The sequence below is a fragment of the Taurulus bubalis genome (assembly GCF_910589615.1).
Source record: "Taurulus bubalis genome assembly, chromosome: 12".
In the NCBI taxonomy this organism is placed as follows: Eukaryota; Metazoa; Chordata; class Actinopteri; order Perciformes; family Cottidae; genus Taurulus; species Taurulus bubalis.
In genome coordinates, this window is record NC_136600.1 from 16,101,548 (window position 1) to 16,123,644 (window position 22,097).

A 22,097-nucleotide genomic window follows, 5' to 3' on the forward strand; every position below is an offset into this window, starting at 1 on the left:
ATTGAGAGAAAACTGGAACAGAACATTTTCTTTCGTTGAATTGAGTGTAATTATTCTTCACCTTTTGTTTACAAATAGGTACACTATATGATACATTAATTAACACATTATACATAATTGATGTTATTATTTTCTCATTGACAAGATATATTTTCTTTCAGGTTTTGCTTTTTTTCATTCTTTTAAAATATAGATACAAAACTTTAATCTGAAAATAAACTAAATCTTTAAATAAAAAGTATTAATAAACATATTTATCCTGTGATTGGAGTATTTCTGAAGAAGTATTCCAGTATTTCCTATTTTCTGATTGTAGCCCAATTCGCAAATTGCCACTTAAACCTCCATAGCCTGCAAATGTTCTCGTCATTCCTTCACATGCACTGACCTTACGCACAAAATTCACCCACATATATGCATCAGATCTCACCTGTGCCAGGACGTCCCATGATGATGTCCTTGCGTGGAGCGGGGTGAAGGCTTTCAGCTGGCAGGATCAGCGGCAGCAGAGCGGTGGGAGAAGGGTGACACGGAACTGGCTGCTGGACTTCACCCCCAAACCCTGTCTCCCTGTTCTCCTCTCGTTCCACGGAGGCGTCCGTGCTACTCGGAGCCGGAGCTGTGACTGTTGTGCTGACGGTAACAGATAGGGCCTGCAGGGGGGTGGCAGGGGTGGCAGCGGTGGGCAGGGAGGACGATGTCGGGGACACAAACACTAAAGTTTGAGCCGGGCTCCGCAAGAGGACAGTGCCATTGGGTACTGTGGCTGCAGCGGCGTTGATGGGGACGGGAACCTGGAGGCCTGAAATTGGCTGAGGGGTGAGGGGTGCTAAGCCGATGTCTTTAGATGAGGTTTTATCTGTCCCTCCCTCGTTTCCCTCTCCTCCTCCTCTTTCCAAGGGACACTCTGTGAATTTTGCAAGTGGGACTTCAGGATTCCTCACGATGACAGGGGAGTCCCGCAAGGCCTGCTGGGATACAGGGACCACACGACGAGGCCCTCCATCAGGAGTGAGAGGGGAAGGGGGAGTTGGAGATACCAGCAGAGGAGGAGGGGAGACGGCAGTGGAGGACGGTGGCCTACTGGACGGCGGGGTGCTGACTCCTCTGGGTCGGGAGAAGGTGGGTGTGTGCGTGCAGGAATGTGAAGCTGGTGTCTGGGGGGACAGCACCCGGAAAGAGTTGTTCAGGTCCCCCTGCTCCAGCTCTGTCTTGGGTGTGTAGTCGTGGTGGTGTGAGGGGAGGGGTGGTGGAGGAAGTGCGTCGGGCTTTCGTTTGCTGGGGCTCATGGGGACCGTAAACATCAGGTTGCTGTGGAAGGAGGACTGGATACCTGAGGAGTGTCTCTCCCGTTCTCCTCCTCCAGCTGAGGTTGTTACCTTACTGCCCCCTGCCCCTCCTCCTCCCGTCCCGCTGGGCTGCCTGTGCCTCCGGGGTTGCAGGACCGGGGAGGCGGTAATCGGGGAGAAATTGGCGGGCCTGAAGCCGAACAGCGGAGAAGGTGATGGGGAGGGGGCAGGGGAGAAGGGCGACTGGGTGGAGATGGGAGAAAAGGAGGGGGTGCCGGAGCGGGAGCTCCCTAATGACACGAGCATGGTGGCGGCCTCACACTCGTCAAAGTCAAAGCGTGACGACAGGTCATGGGGGAGGAGGGAGGGCAGGACCAAGCGGGGTCTGGAGTCTCCTCTGCTACTGGTCTCACTGCTCTCTCTGGATGTGTCGTCCCACTCAAACTCACTGCTCGCTCTCCCCCGCAGGTCAGGGGTGACAGTCCCTGAGCTGCTGCCTCCTCCTCCTCCTCCTCCCCCTGTTGTCTCCATCTCTTTGGACCTCATGGACAAGTGTCTTGAGCAGTATCCTCGCCGCTGAGACTCCTTCATACAGCCCTCCCTGGAGCACAGCCTCCTCCACTGTTTGCCGTTGAACTTCTTACGGATGCCATTAGGCGTGCACACCACATCGCCCTTCTTGTATTTCTGCTGAGCCAATGAGAGGGGAGTCCTGGAGCGAGAGGAGATAGAAGTGGGAGTAGGGGTCTGAGTGGGAGTGGACTTTGATGGAGGTAGGCTTGGAGTGGTGTTGCTAATTTCAGACCCCAGTAGGGCAGGGGAATGTGGTGGCTGGGGACTAGCTAGGGTGGAGAGCTGTGGTGGTCCCAGACCTTGCACCACAGAGAGGTGTGGGGAGGAGGGGGGGTAGCCACTGGACTTGGAGACGATGTTTCTGTGCTGAGAGGTCCCAGCATCTGTTTTGGGGCCGACAGTGAGCGCCATGTTAAAACGAGACACCTCAACATCCTCTTCTGGAGTGTTGGGCTGGTCCTGCCTCTCTCTGCCAGAGTAGTTCTCTCCGCTGTCGTGAACTGTGCTGCCGGCTACACCAGAGGTCACGGTGGAGGAATGAGATGGTGGATGTGCGTTGCCATAGGGATGCCCTCCTGCTACTCCTTCATGTGAAAAACCATGGCCCAACCTTGCTCCCCCGCCTAGAACCCCCATCCCAATACTCAACTGGCACACTTCCCTCTCTACCTCCATCTCCTCCCTCCGCTCCCTCTCCTCTCTCTCCCTCTCCCGCTCTCTTTCCTGTGCCCTCCCACCATCCAAATGTGGGACCTCCCAGGGAGGGGTGAGCAGTCTCAGACTTTGTCGGGACACCCACACCGCCTGAGAGTTAGCACTAGCTTTCCTTTTCTCTTCCTCTTCCCCCACGTCTGCATTGTCCAGAGTCTCTCTGTCTTCACCCAGGAGCACCTGGTAAGGAAAAGACACGCCGGGGTGGGGGTCCACCTGAGTGACAATCCCCTCTCTGTACAGCAGAGGACCCCCCTCCTCTCCCCCAAAGGGCACGCACACCCGGGTCCTGACAGCCACAGGTGCCATGCCAGGAGGGGGGGCATCCAAAATGAACTCCACAGTGCTCTCAGTCCCGGAGGACGATGTCATCTCGGTTCCACCATGGAAAGGATATTTAACAAGGGTCTCCTCTTCTTGGAGTTGGACTTCTACAGTACCTCCACTCACCCTACGCACCACCCCTGGTCTGAACACAGGTGATAAAAGGCAGGAGTCAATCTCCTTAACCCTTCGGTTGCCTGTAGCCCCAACACCACTCTCCATGGGCCTCTTTATCTGGCGAGCAAGAACTCTCTGGTTTTTCATGCCTTTGGCCAGAGCTTCAGTGAGTCCCTCTGAATGCATGGCCTCTTTATGGCGCAAGTTATGGAGAGGAGCCGAGGAGCGGGAGTTCTTTTGATGAAGGCTTGGTCCTGTTGCTTCCATCCCGTCCAGGTCAGCCGAGTGCTCACTCGCAGTATCAGTGGACGAAGAGCGCACTGAGTTAGGGGTCCCCTCTGACTCATTCTCCCCAGCTTGGGATTCTGCTGTCCTGAGGGTTTTATCCTCTGTGGAAACAACATGGTTTGCTTCTGGAGCTTTGCTGTCCACAATTAGCACTGACGGCTGATTACCTGAGCAATTATTACTTCTACTATTACTGCTATTGATAAGAGTATTATGGCTACCGGCACTAAGATTAGTCATGGTGTTAATACCACTTGTAGTGTTACTTTTAGTACTACTATTTATACTAAAATGAATGCTTTTACTAATATTGTTACTACTCTTGAAATTATTGTAGGGTGTATTCAAACTATCACTTATTCTGCTGTGAATATTGCAGTAACTGTTGTGTATGAGTGCAGGGCTGGAGGTAGAAATGGTAGTCAGGCTACTTGCATTGTTTGCAAAGTGCTCATACATGTATTTTTTCTTGGGTACACGAGCCTTAAATGTGGCTGTTTTCCTACTAGAGACTGAGCCTAAACTGGGGTTGTGATTGGTGGCCAGAGGGGGTGTGGCTGTGGAGAGTGGCATTGGGCTAGAGGTAGAAAATGCTACAGTACCAGTGGACACTGTCTTATTTCCATTCGTGCCCACCATCTTTTCCTTTTCTGTCTTTTCTTCCGCTTTTTTCTCTACCCTCTCGACCGACTCCACAGGTTTCCTCAGCTCAGTAGGCTCCTCCCTCGTGAGGGTATTGCTGTTTGTGGTCGGTTCTTCGTGAGAGTTGACGGCTGTGTGCGAGATCTGTTTGCTTGTGGGAGTGCTGGGTATTTGCTGTGTGGTTTTGACGAGTGGTTCCCTCTTGACTCTTTTGGGGTCTTTCTCTTGAAGGAGCTGAGAGGCCCCTCTCCTTCTGCCCCCTCTACCTCTGGTTAACGGGGGAGAACGCCCTCTGTGCTTCTTTAATGGTCTCATCTCTTCTTTTTTTGGTGCCCCTCTTTGTTTCACTTCTAAGGCACTCCTTTTTTTGTGTCTTTCTCTGGTTTCCTTCTCGCCTGTCCTTCTCTCCTCTCTTTTGCAAGCTGGAACAGAAGAGGGAGACACAGAAGACAGGGGGTCATTTATTATCTTCATAATCCAAAATTGCTGAGAATAAAAGTGACGTCATACCTGGAAGTGTGCTACACTGCACTGGCTATCACATCGGGCTAAAAATCTGAGTACGCTCTTTCACCCTTGATGCCTTTCTGATCCACAAAAGTGTGCATGCCTGTGTGTCTGTGTGTGCTAGTCTAGAAGGGACAGTTTGTATACTTGAAACATAAAATCTTAATTCCAACATTTGTTATCTTTCATTTTAAAACCAGAAAAAAAGACTGCTTCATGAAAATAAAGGACATCTTTGCTTTTATAAAAAAAAACATCCATATTCATCTCCAGACCTTTTAGACATGGTAAGGATAAATTCATGATTTATTTCCCAGATTATTCTGGCCGAGCATAGCTGAGATTGCGATTTAATCCGGTTAACCTTGTGTGATTATTTAATCACTGAGTGGGTTAGTTTACTCTTTTAAAATAAAGGTTCAGTAAAAAAGAAAAGTACACAATCGAGTAAATAAACATCCAAGGTCACTCACTTTGATTTGTCTCTTACTCCTGTATCCAACTATCTGCTTTTAATGAGGCCTACATTTATTTTATTTTAAATGCAGAAAGAAAGAAAAAAGATTTTCTCTTGATTTTACGCGCACACACACACACACACACACACACACACACACACACACACACACACACACACACACACACACACACACGCACACACACGCACACACCTCTTCACTGTACTCCCTCCAGCTACTTCGACATGCGACAGGGAAGCTTTCTCACGCTATGCATTATAGACTGGATTCACCGTGTTCAACGTCAGATCGCAACAACAACACAGCTTTTATTTGGACTTCCACCGAGAGGAAAAGGCCTGGTAGTGGTCTGGGTGAGGTCACCCAACAACGTGAGTGAGAGAAAGAGGGAGAGAGAGAGAGAGAGAGAGAGAGAGAGAGAGAGAGAGAGAGAGAGAGAGAGAGAGAGAGAGGTGGGTGTATGCAGCTGTTTGGCTGTTTGTTCAAATAGACTGTTCTTGTGTAGTCATTGGGAATTTCCACAGTCATTCTAGCACTCGCTGGCCCTCTCTTTCTCTCTTTCTCAATGTCTCAGTCTTTCCCTGTCGTCTTTTGTCATTGGCTCTCTCTCTCACACACACACACACACACACACACACACACACACACACACACACATACACACACACACACACACACACACACATTTCTACAAAAAGACAATATAATTGGAATAATCTGCCATGGTAAAATGCGCCTAAAATGCGAGAAATGAAAAGGCTGGCACAGGTTTAGGCACATTCACTGATGCAAGATTACAGGCTCAATACACTCACACACACACGCGCACACACACACACACACACACACACACACACACACACACGCACACACACACACACACACACACACACACACACACACACACACGCACACACACACACACACACACACGTATGTGCGTATGTGCCTCGCTCGATTAAGCTCAGCAACTCACCAACATGTAAAAATGCCTGCATTCCTACCAATACTGACGAGACAACTTCACTTGTTACACACACTCACAGTGCATGTCCTCGACAATGGAAAAGTTGGTTGCACACACAAAAGGTGACCTTGTTGTTAACTGTTTGTTTGCTGTCACAAACGATACGCAATATAAAGCAGTAACACCGCTACTTCCCCTGCAGTGCAGAGAAGTATCTCTTTCTGGTCCTGAATGACAAACAAACAACCACTCAATGTTGACCTCTGCCCTCGCATACAGTGTTTACTGAATGAACGGGCCTTGATCATCACCGTGGCATTCTCTGCAGATACCAATCTTAATAGTGAAGGGAATCTAATGATTTATATGTTGAACTGTCTTATTCTGATTAATGATCTATATGTTGAACTGCCTTACTCTGATTAATGATTTATGTGTTGAACTGTCTTACTTTGACTAAAGTTTCATATCCCGCTTATACTAAAGAATGTGCCTCGGAGTTGAGAAACCGCGACTGTCTGAGTTCTCACTCTGGTTTTAGTTCCATAAACACGTTCCCTCTTGACCCTGGCTGAACAGGTCAAATAAAGGCCGCTGTGGCTTTATATGCGGATGCAACCGCAGTTTAACATAGAAAGCTTGCTTTTGGCTGTTAACGGTCTGGGACAGGGACATATATCTGGTTCCTGTCATGTAGAAGAAAATCCGCTTTATACACTCTCGGAATAGTGGCAAGTAGCATAACTCACCCTTGTGACCTTTAGAAGTCTGAAATACAGACGGACCACTCCCCTTTTTCGGTATTCAGACTGCGACAAATATGGAAGTCAGAAAGAGGAAGTCTTGCAGTAAGGGGATAAATATCCATTGCTCTTAGTGAACGGGGCCCACTCTCACTCTGGGGGTGTGCTGGCTGTGTACAGCTTGTGTGCAGAGCAGGCCATCCGGGGGGAGCTGAGTCCAAGCTTGTAATAGGTATGCATTCCATGTATGTGTTATAATGGCTTAAATAAAAAACATTGATTGTAATATAACCTGTACTGTCAATTCTTGAACACCCGAGGAATTTCCTGGAGAGGACAATTCCATCCCTTCAATAGGGACACTGATATTTCGTATTTCATCGCGACAGCAAGCACGAGTGTAGCTTCACATCTGGAATTTACCTTTACGGAAACTGTGATGCTTTGTGCAGATGCAGCCATTTGAAAAACACTGCTCTGTTGATATGCTTACAACCACAAAACTGCTTCTTAGAGTCTGCAAATAAAGACGATGAGCACCATTTAGTCTTACGCTTCTAATTTAAATGTATGAAAATAAATTAAACAGGTATGAGGTAAATATGACATTGTTTGATATTTGAAAGCTTCCCTGTCTAATGACTCAAATAATCAATGCATCTTATTAACTGAAAATATCAACCTTACTTGTATTGATAAGTAAATACCTTTTGAAACAAACCCTAATACCAATTAGCAGACCGTACTGTAATCAAACAAACTAAATCAAGCAATCTTAAAGTGAAACTCTACATTTTTGGAAATGAAGTGTATAAATCGTTGGTCTCAGACAAAGCATTGGTAAAAAAGAAATACAATTCTGATTGAAGGAATGTACCTTCTACCAGTACCATGCTAAGTACTCCTTCATTACAGTGGACTGGGCATGTTGGTCCTGTACTGCACTTTGCAAAGACAGGAAGGAGTCAGGGCCACTTGACTGACTGTCTGGCTGACTGGATTTCTCTGGAGGATCTGATCTTAGCTTAGAAAAATGTGTTGGGTCATGTTCATGGCCTTCGAAAATGCTCGAGGATTTGGCTGATAAGCCAGCAGCAGCCATTTGTGTGCATTCGCATTTGGAAACTTAACGATAACAGGAGTTTCGGAATTAGACATTGCCAACCTTTCACACCTTCTTTACTTTCGGTGCCGAGCATTAAGTGCAAGTTTGTAACCAAACTAAAACTATTTATCACCCGAGTGTGCAAGCACTAGTTTAATTAACTCTTTAATTTTGTGAATCCATCCTCATTTGTGTGGACAAGCAATGATCTTAATCACACAATTTATTTTGAAATTCCAGACAAAACATCAATGTTGTCAAAGACCCCAAATAGGTTTTACTAAATCACAGGATAAGTATATGAATTAATGCAGGAGGCTTTTGTAATGTCAATGCTGCCATATAATATATTTTAACATTTCACTCCTAATTCTATAAAAAGGTCAAAACAATTACACACACACTGCAAACTCCACAAACACGACTAAATTCAAAATAACTGGAGACCTTTCATTCTTCATGTTTGTCAGCTATAATCCAAGATTCCAAGAGCACGTTTAAATCTCTTCTCTTTTTTTTAGTGCATAAGTTATTAGGACTAAAAATATAAAAGAAAATGTGTTTGGAGAATCCTGATTGTGCTTTGGGATGCATCCAGACGAAGCCGAGTGGAACTCAGTCATAATTTAGACGATTCGAGACGTCTGCACCTTCCAGAATTAGAGCAGGTTGAGAGTGAGATATTTGCTGCTCTGGTCTAAAGCTACTGTAAAGATGGGTAATCGACGGCTAACGTCTCCATGGCGTTGGACTGGACTCCTCTTTAAACAGCAAACACACGCAAACACACACACACACACACACACACACACACACACACACACACACACACACACGATGCAACCCCCCTCAGCATAGCAACATCAAACTTTACGCACACTAAACGCTCTTGCTGGAATTTACAGTGCAGTCATGCATACACTGTTAAAATCTCCCTTGGACCTATATATTGGCTCACCCTCACACATGCATTGTGCCGTATGAACACCAATCCACACACACACACACACACACACACACACACACACACACACACACACACACACACACACACACACACACACACACACACACACGCAGGACTTCACACTCTGGCTGCTTTATGTTTTGATTTTCTTCAATAAAAAACATACAAATAACTTTTATGATATCAAATTCTGATATTGATTTTCGAGCAAAGATCATGCATGGGGGCATGACTGCATGCGGCTGTCTTCAGGTTGTGTCTACCTTGTTCAACGCTGCATTTGTACTATGTGTCAGTGTGAGTGTGTCTATACGTAGTTACCAGGCACACTGCAGCTCATCCCTCTCCTAAAAGCATTTATGGGCGTCTGTATGGGCACAGGGCTGCAGTGACGGGGACGGGGATGGAGAGGGGGAGAACGTGCGAAGATGGTGAAGCCTAGCGTGGCCCTTGTACACTCCTGCACGGCAGGGCGGCTTTGCCCTTAACTGGGTCACCGGGGAACACACTCACATATGAAACAGCAAAAAAAAGAACATGCTCCCTGTTACACACATACACACAGTTTATGCACTCTCCAGTGGGTGGAATGTGATCGTTCGTGCAACATGAGACGAGTAAGAGAAAACGTTTCGTTAAGGTGTAGCAAAGAGGCCGAGCTGTGAAGTGTGTGAGCATGCCAGTGTGTGACTGCGCTTGTTGTGGAGAACATCCATTGTGACGTACTATGAATACTGGCAGCCGTTTAGCGGCTGGCATATCTGACTGTGAATGATATCAATAAAAGAGAAACATCGAGCCCTGAAATTTGTGCATTCTGGCCCATATTGATTAGGAGGCCGTAGATCAGAGGTGACCGTTCCTGTTTGGGACCAAACGGCAGAACTGCCAATGCCATCAATGACCAACTGTTCTGTGATATGCAAGGACGCCTACACCATGACAGATGTGTCTTCTGCCTAAACAAGAGACATATGAGGAGTGTGCATGCCACATGTGTAAATATGCAGGACAGATGAGGACACTTTGAGTCTAAACGTTAAAAATAACAAATATAAAACAAGCATCCAATTACTGTGACTGAAAAATACACCTAAAGAAAAATAGGACGAAACTGTTAAGAAACTGCCCAGTCAGAGATGTCAAGGGTGCATCGGCACTGATTGCAAGAAAAGGTGGCAAAGGGATCAGCCGAGAAAAGATCGAAAACAACCCCGGCTCCTTCACGCTCTCTGCGAGTACTACGAGAGGCGCTGCACAATGTCAAAGGAGTATTATGACTCGCGGTAGTCAGCCGGTCTGCTCTGCTGCACGGGGCTCGGTAACAAACACAAACAAGCCCTTTCAATTGGCATTTTATCATCGCGACTCGAAGGGCTCGATGTTTTTTCTCATGCAACGATGTTTTGGCGTGGAAAAAAACTCCACCACAACGCCTCCGTTGAGGCTCCCTTAATGGAAGCAGGTAAGGTGACATATATGAATTTTAAAAACTTGGGAGAAAAATTAAAAAAATTATAAAAGCCGGAATGTTTCCGCGTTGGCTCTTCGCTCTAGTAAGCAGCTCAGTAATGTTAGTAGTAGTGGTGCTGCTGGTTGTAGTAGTCGTAGTACGCAACGGCGGCAGACTAACCCCAACATATAATGACACCGTCAGCCAGACCACAAGGAGACGGCATGTTATACGCTGTCGTGTTATTTACGACGATGTGCTCCGTTTCTCATACGCCACAATTCGCTTGCGTTGCTATTAGTAAACATTTGAGGCTGCAATGCTGCAAATAGGTCGATTGCTTTTACTACGCTTCGCGCTGCTGCACGCGCAACTCGGACGCTACGGTCACGGAAAAGTACTCAACATTCACCACAACATAGTAATGACACCCGGGGAAGGCTGACATGTTTCTCCGGTCGTATGACTGCGGGAAAAAAAACATTTGAGAAAGTTTTTAGGCTGTTACACCCCCCCTCTTCTCAAGCGGTGTCTCACTATTTCTTCGGACGGTATCGGAACAACCGACGGACCGTCGGCAGTTGGTTCTCGTCTCGTGCGAAGTCGCTGCTCCTGGAAATGGAACGTTCGTGTCAGTTGAGCTTCGCTGCCTTTCGCTAACTTAGTTTCAACTCACCCAAACAGAGATTTTCCCCTCGCCACAGAAAGATTTATGTTCTTATTGTGCCGATGAGGAGGCGGGCACAACTCTCGGTAACATCCCTTGGCTGTCGGCTTTGACGACTGCGCGGTCCGGACTCACACTTTACTTTTCCTCCGCAAAACATGTCTTACCCCCACAGAAACTCAAACAAGGCTATAAAAAACTATCGGTCTTCTTTTCCACTACAGTCACAAAATGGTGAATGAACCACCAACAGCTGGGCTAGCCGACCAATGAGAGTTCGCTGACAGTTACAGTAGCCAATCAGCGCCGACCCCACATACCCGGGGGCGTGACGCGCTGTCAAAGTCCAGTTGACAGACGGGGGGATCCAGCCAATGGCGACGGGGATACTGAGCCAGACCGGTGTCCTGTCCCAAACTTTACAGTATCCAATAAAAGCTCTGGGAACCATAGGAACAGCGCGAGGGAGGGTCGAGAGGAGGGAGCAAATCACCGAGGGCCAATAGAAAGGCACAAATGCCCCCTCCTCTACTGAAAAGAAGTATGTTTACCATAATTGACAGCAAAAGTGCCATCCCTGAGCAGACGGTGATAATGCATCAATCTTTCTGCTTCTCACACATAGACGTTGGTGCAGCAGGATTAGAGCCCCACAATGCGGCTGTTTGTACTCTGTGGCCCAGCATCCAAACTGTTGCATCAAAGTGTATTTTAATAGTTATTTCGAATTATTATTAAGGCAAACTGAGTGAAAGCATTGACACAGGTGAAGAATGTGCACGAGCGCACGATTTAAAAGTTTCTTAAGGAGCTGGACAACACTTCTGTGCTGCAGACACAGACGACGCATCGGTGCCCCTTGCAAACCGCTCTCCCTCTCTCCCTTTTCTCTCAGCAACAGACGCTGACTTTCACCGCATTGAGCCAATCACGGCGCAGCATCCTGCTGGCTCTGACGTTGGCAATCTCTCCGCCCCGCCCACTCCAGTGAAAGTGAACGGGACCCGGTCCGGGCTGACGTCACTTCACCGGCAGGCTATTGGGCAGGTGTGCGACGTCTCGGGACCAATGGCTGCGCGCAGCGATGATGTCATCACGAGTGTTGCCACCAGCTGGACCGAGAGGGCGTGGTCTGGCGTAAACTCGCCTAACCCCGTGTTTGTAACTTGCAGGCAGTGGTGTTGGAGACCAACCGGTGTGCTGGGAACTGGCTGAAAGGGAAAAATGTGCACGTTTGAGATGAAGGCACGTGCGTGAGACGGGCATCCTGCACGTGTAATAACGTTGATACATGGTATCTGCATAGTGAGCTTTCACCTCTGCAAAGAAGAAGCGAAAGCACAGTATCTCACTGAAGATATATTGCCATAATAGTAAACATTACATAATCCCTGCTCTGTGTGTTGTAGCAAACCAGACTCCTGCTGAGACAGACTGCCATGCGGGATCCACAGGAGCAGCGCCCCCTGTGGGTGTGATCGGATGCATGCATGCACTGCTGATCTCTCACTCAAGCTCAATGATGGGAGAGCGGAGATAGACCTAAAAACAGAACAAAGTTCTGATTGGCTGAAGGGGCTGTATATTTTGAGATGGTTTACTATTTACGTGTGCTTGCCTGTGCGTGTGCACGCGCGCGCGCGCGAGAGAGAGAGAGAGAGAGAGAGAAAAGAGAGAGAGAGAGAGAGAGAGAGAGAGAGAGAGAGAGAGAGAGAGCTGGATGGGTGTTAATTAAATGTTGATGTACAGTGACATCTAGTTGTAATTGTTCAGCACTGCAACTTACTTTTCAAAAGGGAACAATTTGTCCACAAAAAGCTAAATGTCTCAGAGGTACTATGGCAGTGGTTCTTAACCTTATTGGAGGTACTGAACCCTGCAAGCTTCATCAGTGCATTCACCGAACCCTTCGTAATTGGAAAAATAAAATATGATTTCTTCAAAACATAGGTATACATTTTGTTAGTGCACAAAATGAACCATGCATCAGTTGTACACAAAATCACTGTGTTCAAAGAACAAAATCAACAAAACATGAATTTCACACAAAAACATAACTCAATGAATATTTACTGCAAATCAATGTGACGAAAAGAAGAAAAATTGTGTGTTGCGGCCAGACATTGCTAGTGTGAACCGGGCTATACTGTGTGTGACTTGACCCCTGCCGAACCCCTGAGAGTGACTCACCGAACCCCTGGGGTTCGATCGAACCCAGGTTAAGAACCACTGTACTATGGTTTACTCAGAATGCCACAGAAACCCCAGTGGTCACTAGACTGGGATGCTGGGAAATAAGACAATATCTTTATATTTATACTGTCTTTACTATACCTCCTACTTTTAGGCATTGCAATAATGAATTGAATCAATTAAACAATATGAACAGTGAACATAACTTTTTGTGATTTTGAGTCATGAGTAGACTTTATGTTGAAACAGTTCTTTAAAGTTTTAAAGTTTAAATCTTTAAAGTGTCTCAAGTTGCAAAGGCTGGGAACCAATACACTTAAACCTTTCGGTCAGATGATATATATTTGCAGGTGTTCAATATACTTGGTGTTTATTACATACATTACACATACATCTCATCTATATCTGTCCTCCATCCAAACATATCTTTTGTTGTACAGTATGAGACCTGCAGCTCAAAACAGTTGGAAGCACTCATAGGTTTCCAAAGTAAAAATCATACATGATACTGAATTTTCCAGGTCGATATTGATCCTGATATTTGAGCGTTTATATAATATAAATTATAAATTGGTTTAAAAAGAATAGCGACCAGGATATGCAGTGAACGTATATTCAACATTTTAAAAATAGACTTGTTGGAGCACTCTGGTGGACAAACTAGGTCATTGAGACCCTGTTCCTGAACTGCCTCAAACTAATATTCTGCATTAGTTGTCAGACAGTCTATCTGTGATAAACTAATATCAGACAGTACATCTGGCCGTGTTATTAGTCTGTGACGAGTTAAAAGGTGTAAAGAGAAGCCGATCACCATCCAGGACAGAGCAGATGCTTTCCTATCACCTGTAGGTACAAGTTAACCTCAACAAAAGCTGAAGGTCCTGTGCGAGAGCCGTGGGCGGTAAATAGCTTTTGTTGGGGGCAATTTGGAGGACTATTTTATGTTTAGGCAGGAAGAATAAGGAACTGAAAATGGCTGGGAAACACTTTGAAAACACAATAACTTAAACTGGCTGCACTTTCCTAACAGCAGGCCAGGCATGTGCACTTCATACCTATAGTATGTGCATAGTGCTTTTTTCTGCAGGAACTACAGGAACTACACTGCAGAATGTAAACGTGATGATCAATATACATAACAAGGCATGCCACCATTACATTGTATACATGCACTTTTACTTTTATCACTAATTATATATAGGTGTTCAAAACTTTCTAGTTTATTCTTTAACTTTCTATGCCTATGAATACAACGCCCCACTACGAGGATCAACAAAGTCTCATCATATCATTTTTTCAATGCACTTTTTACATGTCTTTTCCTTGCATGCAACCCCAACAACGACCCCACCTCGTTAGCAAGTCCCCCTCTCTGTTTCCCCCGCTTTGCTCTCCCCCTCTCCATGGGAGCCTGACCTCTGACCTTCACCCCTCACCCTCTCTCTGTGCGCTCATCACTGGCCTGTCAGTCAAACACCAGAGACCCTCCTCTCCTGCTGCGCTCGGCTGTCAGACCGGCCTCAGGTACGGACAGCAGCAAAACAGAGAGAGGAGAGAAACATTGTGAGCAGAGATTAAAAGAGAAAGGAAGACCATGATATAACCTGAGCTTAACGGAGTGGCAAGAGCGTCAATTTGACGTAAAATAAACTTTATTTACTTTGCCCAAAACAGTATATTATTTTTCAATGAACTGGTCTCAAGCTCAGCAGCAGTCTTATCTTTGTCTTCCCACTTTCCATAAACCAACCCTAACTCCACACAAAGCCGGACCCACATCAGGAATGCCTCTCACCTCAGGGTCTCTTGGAGCAGACGCTGGCAGTAGCATAACCTCTGACCCCTGACCCTCACCATGACCACACTCATCCCGGGGTCAGACCATGCATGTCCCATCAAACCCTAGACAAGTGATGAAAATAGAAAACTGGAAGACCTAAAAGGTTCCCAAAACAAAAAGCTTTGCAGTCATGGAGATGGTTCGCTCAAATAAGACGATCCAAACCAACAATAAAACTCAGTGTGGATTTCAGGTACACAACCACGAAGTTATCCACCCAGTTTCACCTGACAGCCGGTCTGTAACAGCCCCTGTAGCTTTGGATTCTTGTTACCGAAAGGAATGGAGTCATCAGAGATGGCAAAGACACTCAAATGACTAAAATCTAAAAGTTGTGTGTCTCTGCTAGCAGCTTTGCTGTTTTGGATGGTAAAGCCGTTTGCATGTGAGCATGCTGACATCAGCATTTAGCTCCAAGCGCTGCTGTACTGAAGTGCAGCCTCACTTTGATTATATAACATTTTTTAAATCTAATCCTGATTTTATCATCTTATCTGCACACATTTAGGCTTCTATAAAAGATTACGTTTAGTCTTCGGACATCAACCTTCCTACCTGGGACTGAGCTTAACTACAAAAGCATTTTTACAAAAGAGGCCGACAGTCTTTGAAAAGGTTTGTGCTTTTAGTTTTCTTTTTTTTTTTTACTCTACCTTCGGCTTTTAGTTACAGAGTGGGTTACTGAAAGAATGGAGGGGCTCTTTGTGTATCATGTGTCAACAGAGGACAAGTCTGCTCCTGTGGCTTACAGGGGAGGCAGCGAGGAGTCATGATGTCTAATAAAGTCTGATAAATGCTGCACAGACCGTGCAAGGTTTCGGATTTAGGGGCAATCATGCCAGCACTGACTGGTATTTAAACTGGAGAAAAACCCTCCCAGGATTTGACTGAGGGGATCCCACCACAAAAGACAGAAAAGTATAAAAGTCTCTCTTTTGTAGATGTATTCTGAAGCTCGAATAGCTACTGTAAAGTGAAGATATTGGCTGCATGTCACATCTAAATGGCGAGAAAACAGCAAAGAGAGGACACCATAGCATCATGAGAGAGGTGGCCCAGGAGGCCAGCATCCATAAAGCTGCAGTATGAGAACAGTAGGCCTTTGTCCTCACTGCATTCTTGTTCACGGTAACTTTACACCGCTCAGCTGTTCCTCAGGGTCCACGTCATGTCCCGGAGCTGAAGACAGGCCCCTCATGGACAGGCGTCCTTGGACACACAGATTCCTGTCTGCATCAGAGACGAGATGAAGGAGTGCTAAGAGCTTTAGCATTTTTTGTGTTTTATTCTTTAACTTTTACATTACATTTTGCTTTTAAATGGCTAGTGTAGAAATACTGTTCCATAACCATAAGCAGTATATAAGTAGACTGTTGTGCACTACTACTCCAAATTATATGAAGATCTTGTGAATGAAAAGGATCTGTATCGACCAAAATATATAATCTCACACACAAATTTACCACGTTTGCATTTTGTGACTGCACAATTGACAGTTTTTTAAGACAGTGATTAAATGTGTTAGCTTATTTCTTTGGTTTTTAAATTTGGATTTGTATGTGGCAAAATCTCATGCATGAAAAAAATGGAATTTACCAAATCCTGTGGTCACCTTTGCTCATCGTTATGCACCACACCTCACTTTGGGAGCTACTGATGTTTTGAATAGAAAGGATAAGCTCAATATTTTAGATGGATGATTTGTTTATGATTATGTTTTAGTTGGACAAAGTAGTTGCACTACTCATTGACTTATTGTTCATGAAGCGAAAAGTGACTTAAAGCAGCAAAAAACAACTAATCCAACAAAATAAGCTTTTAATTCCTGTTGTATGTTCTCATCTCATTGGCAACTGAGGGAAAAAAAGATGTCACAATGAACAGCACCAAGAAATAGTGAGCAAAATCCACTTTGAGCTGTACAGTATGCAGTGCATCGATCCAACAACAGGGGGAGACATTCAATGTGAAATGAGGAAGCACAGGTAAACTGTTTTTGTTTTGATGGTGTACAAAGTGCCATGAAGCAAGGCCTATTTCATGAAGTCCTATTTACCCTTTACCCATCAGATCAAGCATTGACATTTCAGTCCCCTATATGTGAGAGAATTCTTTTCATTTATTTCGCTGTTAAATAAGTCTAACAGAAAGATTGGCGGGAAGGAAGGACAAAAAGGAAATACAAGTACCAGCTTTTCAAACAAACCACATCAATGTGTGCACACACTTGTCTGTGCTCGGTGTGACAAAGTGCCATCGCTGTGAAAGTGCCTCACTCCTGTTTCTCTGTACGGTGGAGGATGTGGTGAACTTACTAGTATGTCACTGTACCATCACTCTCACAGAGGATGCATCAGTCCTGTGTGCATGAATGCATGAGTGTGTGCATTCACAAAGGCTCATTGCTGTGCAGCGTGTGCATAATGCATACAGGCTGTGGTTGTATGTGGAGCACAGAGCCGGCTACGGCGCAGGTTTCCCCGAAAGCAGGCGCTCAGAGGAAGCGATGGAGAGATGGATGTGGCCCAGGTGAGAGAGCACAGTGGTTCCTGTGGTCTCTTTCTCTCTCTCCTCGGCTGTGAATGGAGCAGCTGGATGTGTCAACAGATGGGGCCCAGGAATCTCCACACACACACACACACACACACACACACACACACACACACACACACACACACACACACACACACTGACCCTCTCCAAGGTCAAAGAAGGTAAAACCAGGTTACGCGAGTCATGCCTCACACACTGACGTATTAGGAGCACAGAAGCCAACGTTTTTCACTGGTGACCTTAAAATGAAACAGTGTCCACGTGTGACCTCTACTTGCAGCTTGCATACGTCTGTTGCTTGTGACAAGTTGAACCAATTGTTAAAAGTGAGCTTACTGGTGTGAGTCAGTCTTTCTGTTTCTCCACCGGTGCTCAGAAGGTAAACACTGTTACGTTATGTAAAGACAATGACATATGTTTTCAGTATTAATATTCATTATTTGATCTATGAAACTTAATGGTTGGCCAAAAAACTAATTCAGATTTCAAACTTTATTGAAACAGTTACTTTAGAAAAAATGTATTTGAAGAAGATTTTGCAACTTTACTTCTAGCTTTAAGTGCCCCATGTGACTTTATACATCTGGACATACCATTTAAAGCCAGCAGCTCCTCCTCCTCCTCCTCTCCTCACATACAATATGTGCATGTAAGTGCGCTTAAGACGAGGGAGCTGCTATTGACGTCACGTTAAAAGGTAAATGGGTGAGCCTTATGTGGGTGAGTGGGCAGCAGCACTGCAGACAAAGTGCTTTTCTTTATCAGCTAAACGCATAACCGCAAAGCCCTCTCGTAGGCCATGAGAGAATGTGTGTGTGTGTGTGTGTGTGTGTGTTCATTTCATCCGCGCAACCATCAGGGATCATGAAGGGCAAGATTAAAGACATGCTCTTGTTCTTTTACAATTAGAAGTTATAAAGCTTTTTGTTTGAAGTAGGAAACTGTTTCATAAAAATATGTTTGTACAATATTAATGGATTGGAACATCTTTTTGTTTATTCTTTAAAATACAGTTTTGTGCTTTTAGATTTATTTTCTTCTATGTATGAATGTGTTTTATGTTGGTTGCCTTAAGTTGTCGCTTGAGGGACAAATACATTATCTTGAATAAAAAAAAGATTTGTGCTTAAAGATAATTCAATTCACGAGAGTAGAGATAGAGCTGCATTTAAAAACAGCCCGCACGGCTCCGTCACATGTTCACACCTACAAACACCTCCAAAGCTCACTAAATAACACAATATATAGTTAGATTAATCCATTACTTTTTTTTAATTAATATTAATTTTGAAGTACATAAATACGAAAAAGACCTCATATGAATGTCTGCTTGTTGTTGACGAGGCAAAAAGTCAGCAGGTCAATCTCTTTGTTAACAAATAAAACCCTTGTCTACGATTTATTATTAAACATATATACAGACGTAAACAAACACAGTGATATTCATATTGGGTTTCAACCGGTTTTAATTAACCCTGATTAAAGCTTAATTACAAGTTTGAAAAAAAACAAAAAAAAAAAACACGAAAGAAGTGGAGAAATTCAATGTTACATCATAGTATTAACTCTCATCTCTCCATCTGAGTGTTATGTAACTGCTCGGGGGAGACGAGGCGAAAGAAGAGAGTGAAAGAGGGAGAAGATAGACCTTTACACAGTCAAACAATACACATATTTTTTCATCTTTTAAAATGATACAACTCCCTCCCCCAAATTAAAAAAAAATATACAGAAGCAAAAGGTAACGTTATGAAATAAAAATTACAATACATGACAAAAGAGATAAAATCACTCCTCCCTCTGCCACTAAATAAAATCCTCCGCCGCTGCCTTTTCCTCTTAGTCCCCGATGTTATTTCTCTGTCAGCATCAAAATTAATATTACACATTTTAGTTATATTACATTTGTAAGAACTAAAGACAAGAAAAGGTTCTGGTTTGAGGGGGCTTGGAGGTTTGAAAGAGGGAATGGAGTTTTTAGGGGGATTCAACATCATCAGTGATGTAACACAACATAAAAAGCAACAGCTAACAGGGCCATGGAATAATAATAATGCCAGGTGGAGAGGTAAATAACCCAATGAGAACAATAACAACAACAACAACAGTAATCAATAGCAATATTGTCATCAGAAAAATAAACTGAGAAACCTTTATTCTTTTGATAGAGAAATGTAATCTTTGTGCTGTTTGTCTACCGTTCTTTGACTGTTGAGGCCAGAAACAGGACGCGAGAGAGCCAGCGGTACAATCAATCTTGTTATCCTGCGATATCACGACGGAGTCCGATACGACTTTACGGTTTGCAGGAAGTCAGACGAACGCCTGAAATGGAGCGAAATGAAACAGAAAATAGAGAGAAAGAGTGCAGAGCAGGTAGGACTGATGCCTCACCTGTTGCTGAGATATGAAAAGTAGTTATAAGGCAGCTGTCAGTTCAAATACAGACACAGGACTTGGTGGGGGGGGGTGTGTGTGTGTGTGTGTGTGTGTGTGTGTGTGTGTGTGTGTGTGTATTGTGACATGCTCCAGTCCAGACTACAGGGGTCTGATGGGGAAATTCAATCAGCTCAGCTACACTGACGCCAGGAGGCCATCTATCTCACAGTCCGCTGCTATGGATCCGTCTCGTCACTGGTCAGGCTGCTGGTCAGCGTGGCTCAGTCGACCAATCAGACCCCTCGCTGTCCCGGCGGCAGAGATGTTAAAACATAATCACAAGTATAATCATTTGTCTACGTGTGAGTGTGCATAGTTTGAGGAGAGGGCCTTCCTGGACTGGGCCTCATACGTCCCACTTTTCCCGGCTATCTTACAGTAATGATTAACCCTTTAACCCCCGCTCTCTCATCTCAACCCAGAGCTGATGTGAACTTTGGAGCTATATGCTAACTGGCATAAGAGAAAAGACACAATTAATACGTTTTTTTTCTCTCCCATGAACTCACCCTGAGCGCACAAACACACACACACGCATAGAGGGCCAGGACAGCCCGGCCGAGGAGAACCCCACTGAGCTGAGCGAGACTGTACAGACAGGAAGGAGCAGAGTGCTGCGTGTTGAAAGGGCAAGCTGCTGCACACGAAGTGAACAGCAGAGTGAACCACACATCTGAATCATTAGCAGTCTGTTCCAGTCCTGTTTTTGTCTTCTTCTTGCTGGCCTTGTTCTGGTGAACTGGCCTGTGCTGGTTCTCTCTGGCTTGTTTGTCTATGAAACAAATGCACAAGGAAAAACCCGAACGCCCACCAACCTTCGCTCTGGCCACCCCCACCCTCCACACCATATTACCTAGTGAGTGGCAAGACACAACAAATAATCCACTTACAAACAATCCTGAAGCAATCGTGTCATTAAAATGCTATTGTTCTTTTTTAAAATTTCACTTTCTTAATAATTTCATTTAGAATATATAAAGATATAGTCTGTATGTGTGTTATCAGAGCTCAGTTTGCAAATTTGTACACGCTATAAAAACAAGGCATAGAGAGGCAGTGTGCGTGTGCGTGTGTGTGTGTGTATATGAGATCTGAGAAGTTCTCCGCTCTCTCATGCAGTTAACAGGCCTGGCAGTCTCACACACTCGCAGGACCTGAGGATGACGCCACTACAGAGCTGGAGGTCCAGACAGAGAGACAGGAAGCATGTTTAAGAGCTAAAGGCAGTGCTGAGTGTGTGTGTGTGTGTGTGTGTGTGTGTGTGTGTGGGGGGGGGGGGTTTGCTGGTTTAGTTCAACACTATCGATGATTGTTAGAGGAGCTTTAGCTGGTGAACTAGGATTCTGTGCTGCTGGGACTTAAGAGAAAATATTTCAGTGTACAAGCCATGTTAGCGGAGGTGAGCAGGCTAGCTAACGGGTACTGGAACCCCTCAAACCCTTCCTCCCCCTGCTGTCTTCCCCTCGTGGTCCCTCAGCAGTCCTTTCTCTATGCTGAAGTACTTGTTCATTCTTCTCTTTTCCTCTCCTCACACCTCCCTGGGGTTGAGATTATTTCTGTGAGTGGAGTCATGATCTTTCCACAGGTGGTCCGCAAGAGAAAAAGAAGCAGGACAGGAGAGAGACAGAAGGAAGGTCATACAAAAGTCAAAAGTTCTGAGAGAAGTCTGTGGATGTGTAAGGATGAACGAGAGTTGTTCCTTGCGTCGTGGTGAACATCGTTAAGTGTCCATCAGCAATGCTTCCACTTTTAGTCCCCTTCAATGTTGGCTGTTTCGTTAGTTTTTTTGCTTGTGTGTGTGTTTGTGTGCATGAATCCAATAAACATACAGCAATAGGCTTCCCTGAGTGGAGTGGGCCAGGTTTAAGAGTCGGTCAGACAACACCCAACAGCCCCACTATTCAGTCTCAGAGACACACTTTCCTTCCCCCTGGGATTTTTCAGCTTCTGCCAAACTTTACAAGGCTTTCATGAGTTAAAAATTGATTGCAGCAGTCCGTTCCCTTCTTTTCTCTCTTCCATGTCACTCCAGGGCTAGGTTTGTTCTTAGATACAGGCACTTATCAAAGTCCCGGCCTTTTTTAGGAAAAGTAGCGTAGGTGAGAAGGTGCACATCCTCATCCAAGGTGTGTTGCTGGGCTTTAAGAGAGGGTGTGTCCCCTGAGGAAAGTGCTGGCTGGCTGCTGATCCTATGAATGGGGCCTGAAGGCAGGATCTGTGCTACTGGGGCAGGGCAT

The 22,097-nt window shown here is 45.1% G+C and overlaps 1 protein-coding gene across 1 annotated transcript in view; it reads right to left on the bottom strand.

Moving 5' to 3' along the window:
• Nucleotides 1-4,300, bottom strand: part of cicb (capicua transcriptional repressor b) — a 32,000-nt gene extending 27,700 nt beyond the window's left edge. Inside the window, exon 1 of the mRNA XM_079227572.1 lies at nt 431-4,300. Coding sequence (XP_079083698.1) covers nt 431-4,259 — 3,829 coding nt within the window. The 5' untranslated portion in view covers nt 4,260-4,300. The remainder of the gene's footprint in view (nt 1-430) is intronic.
• Between the last annotated feature and the right edge of the window lie 17,797 nt (nt 4,301-22,097).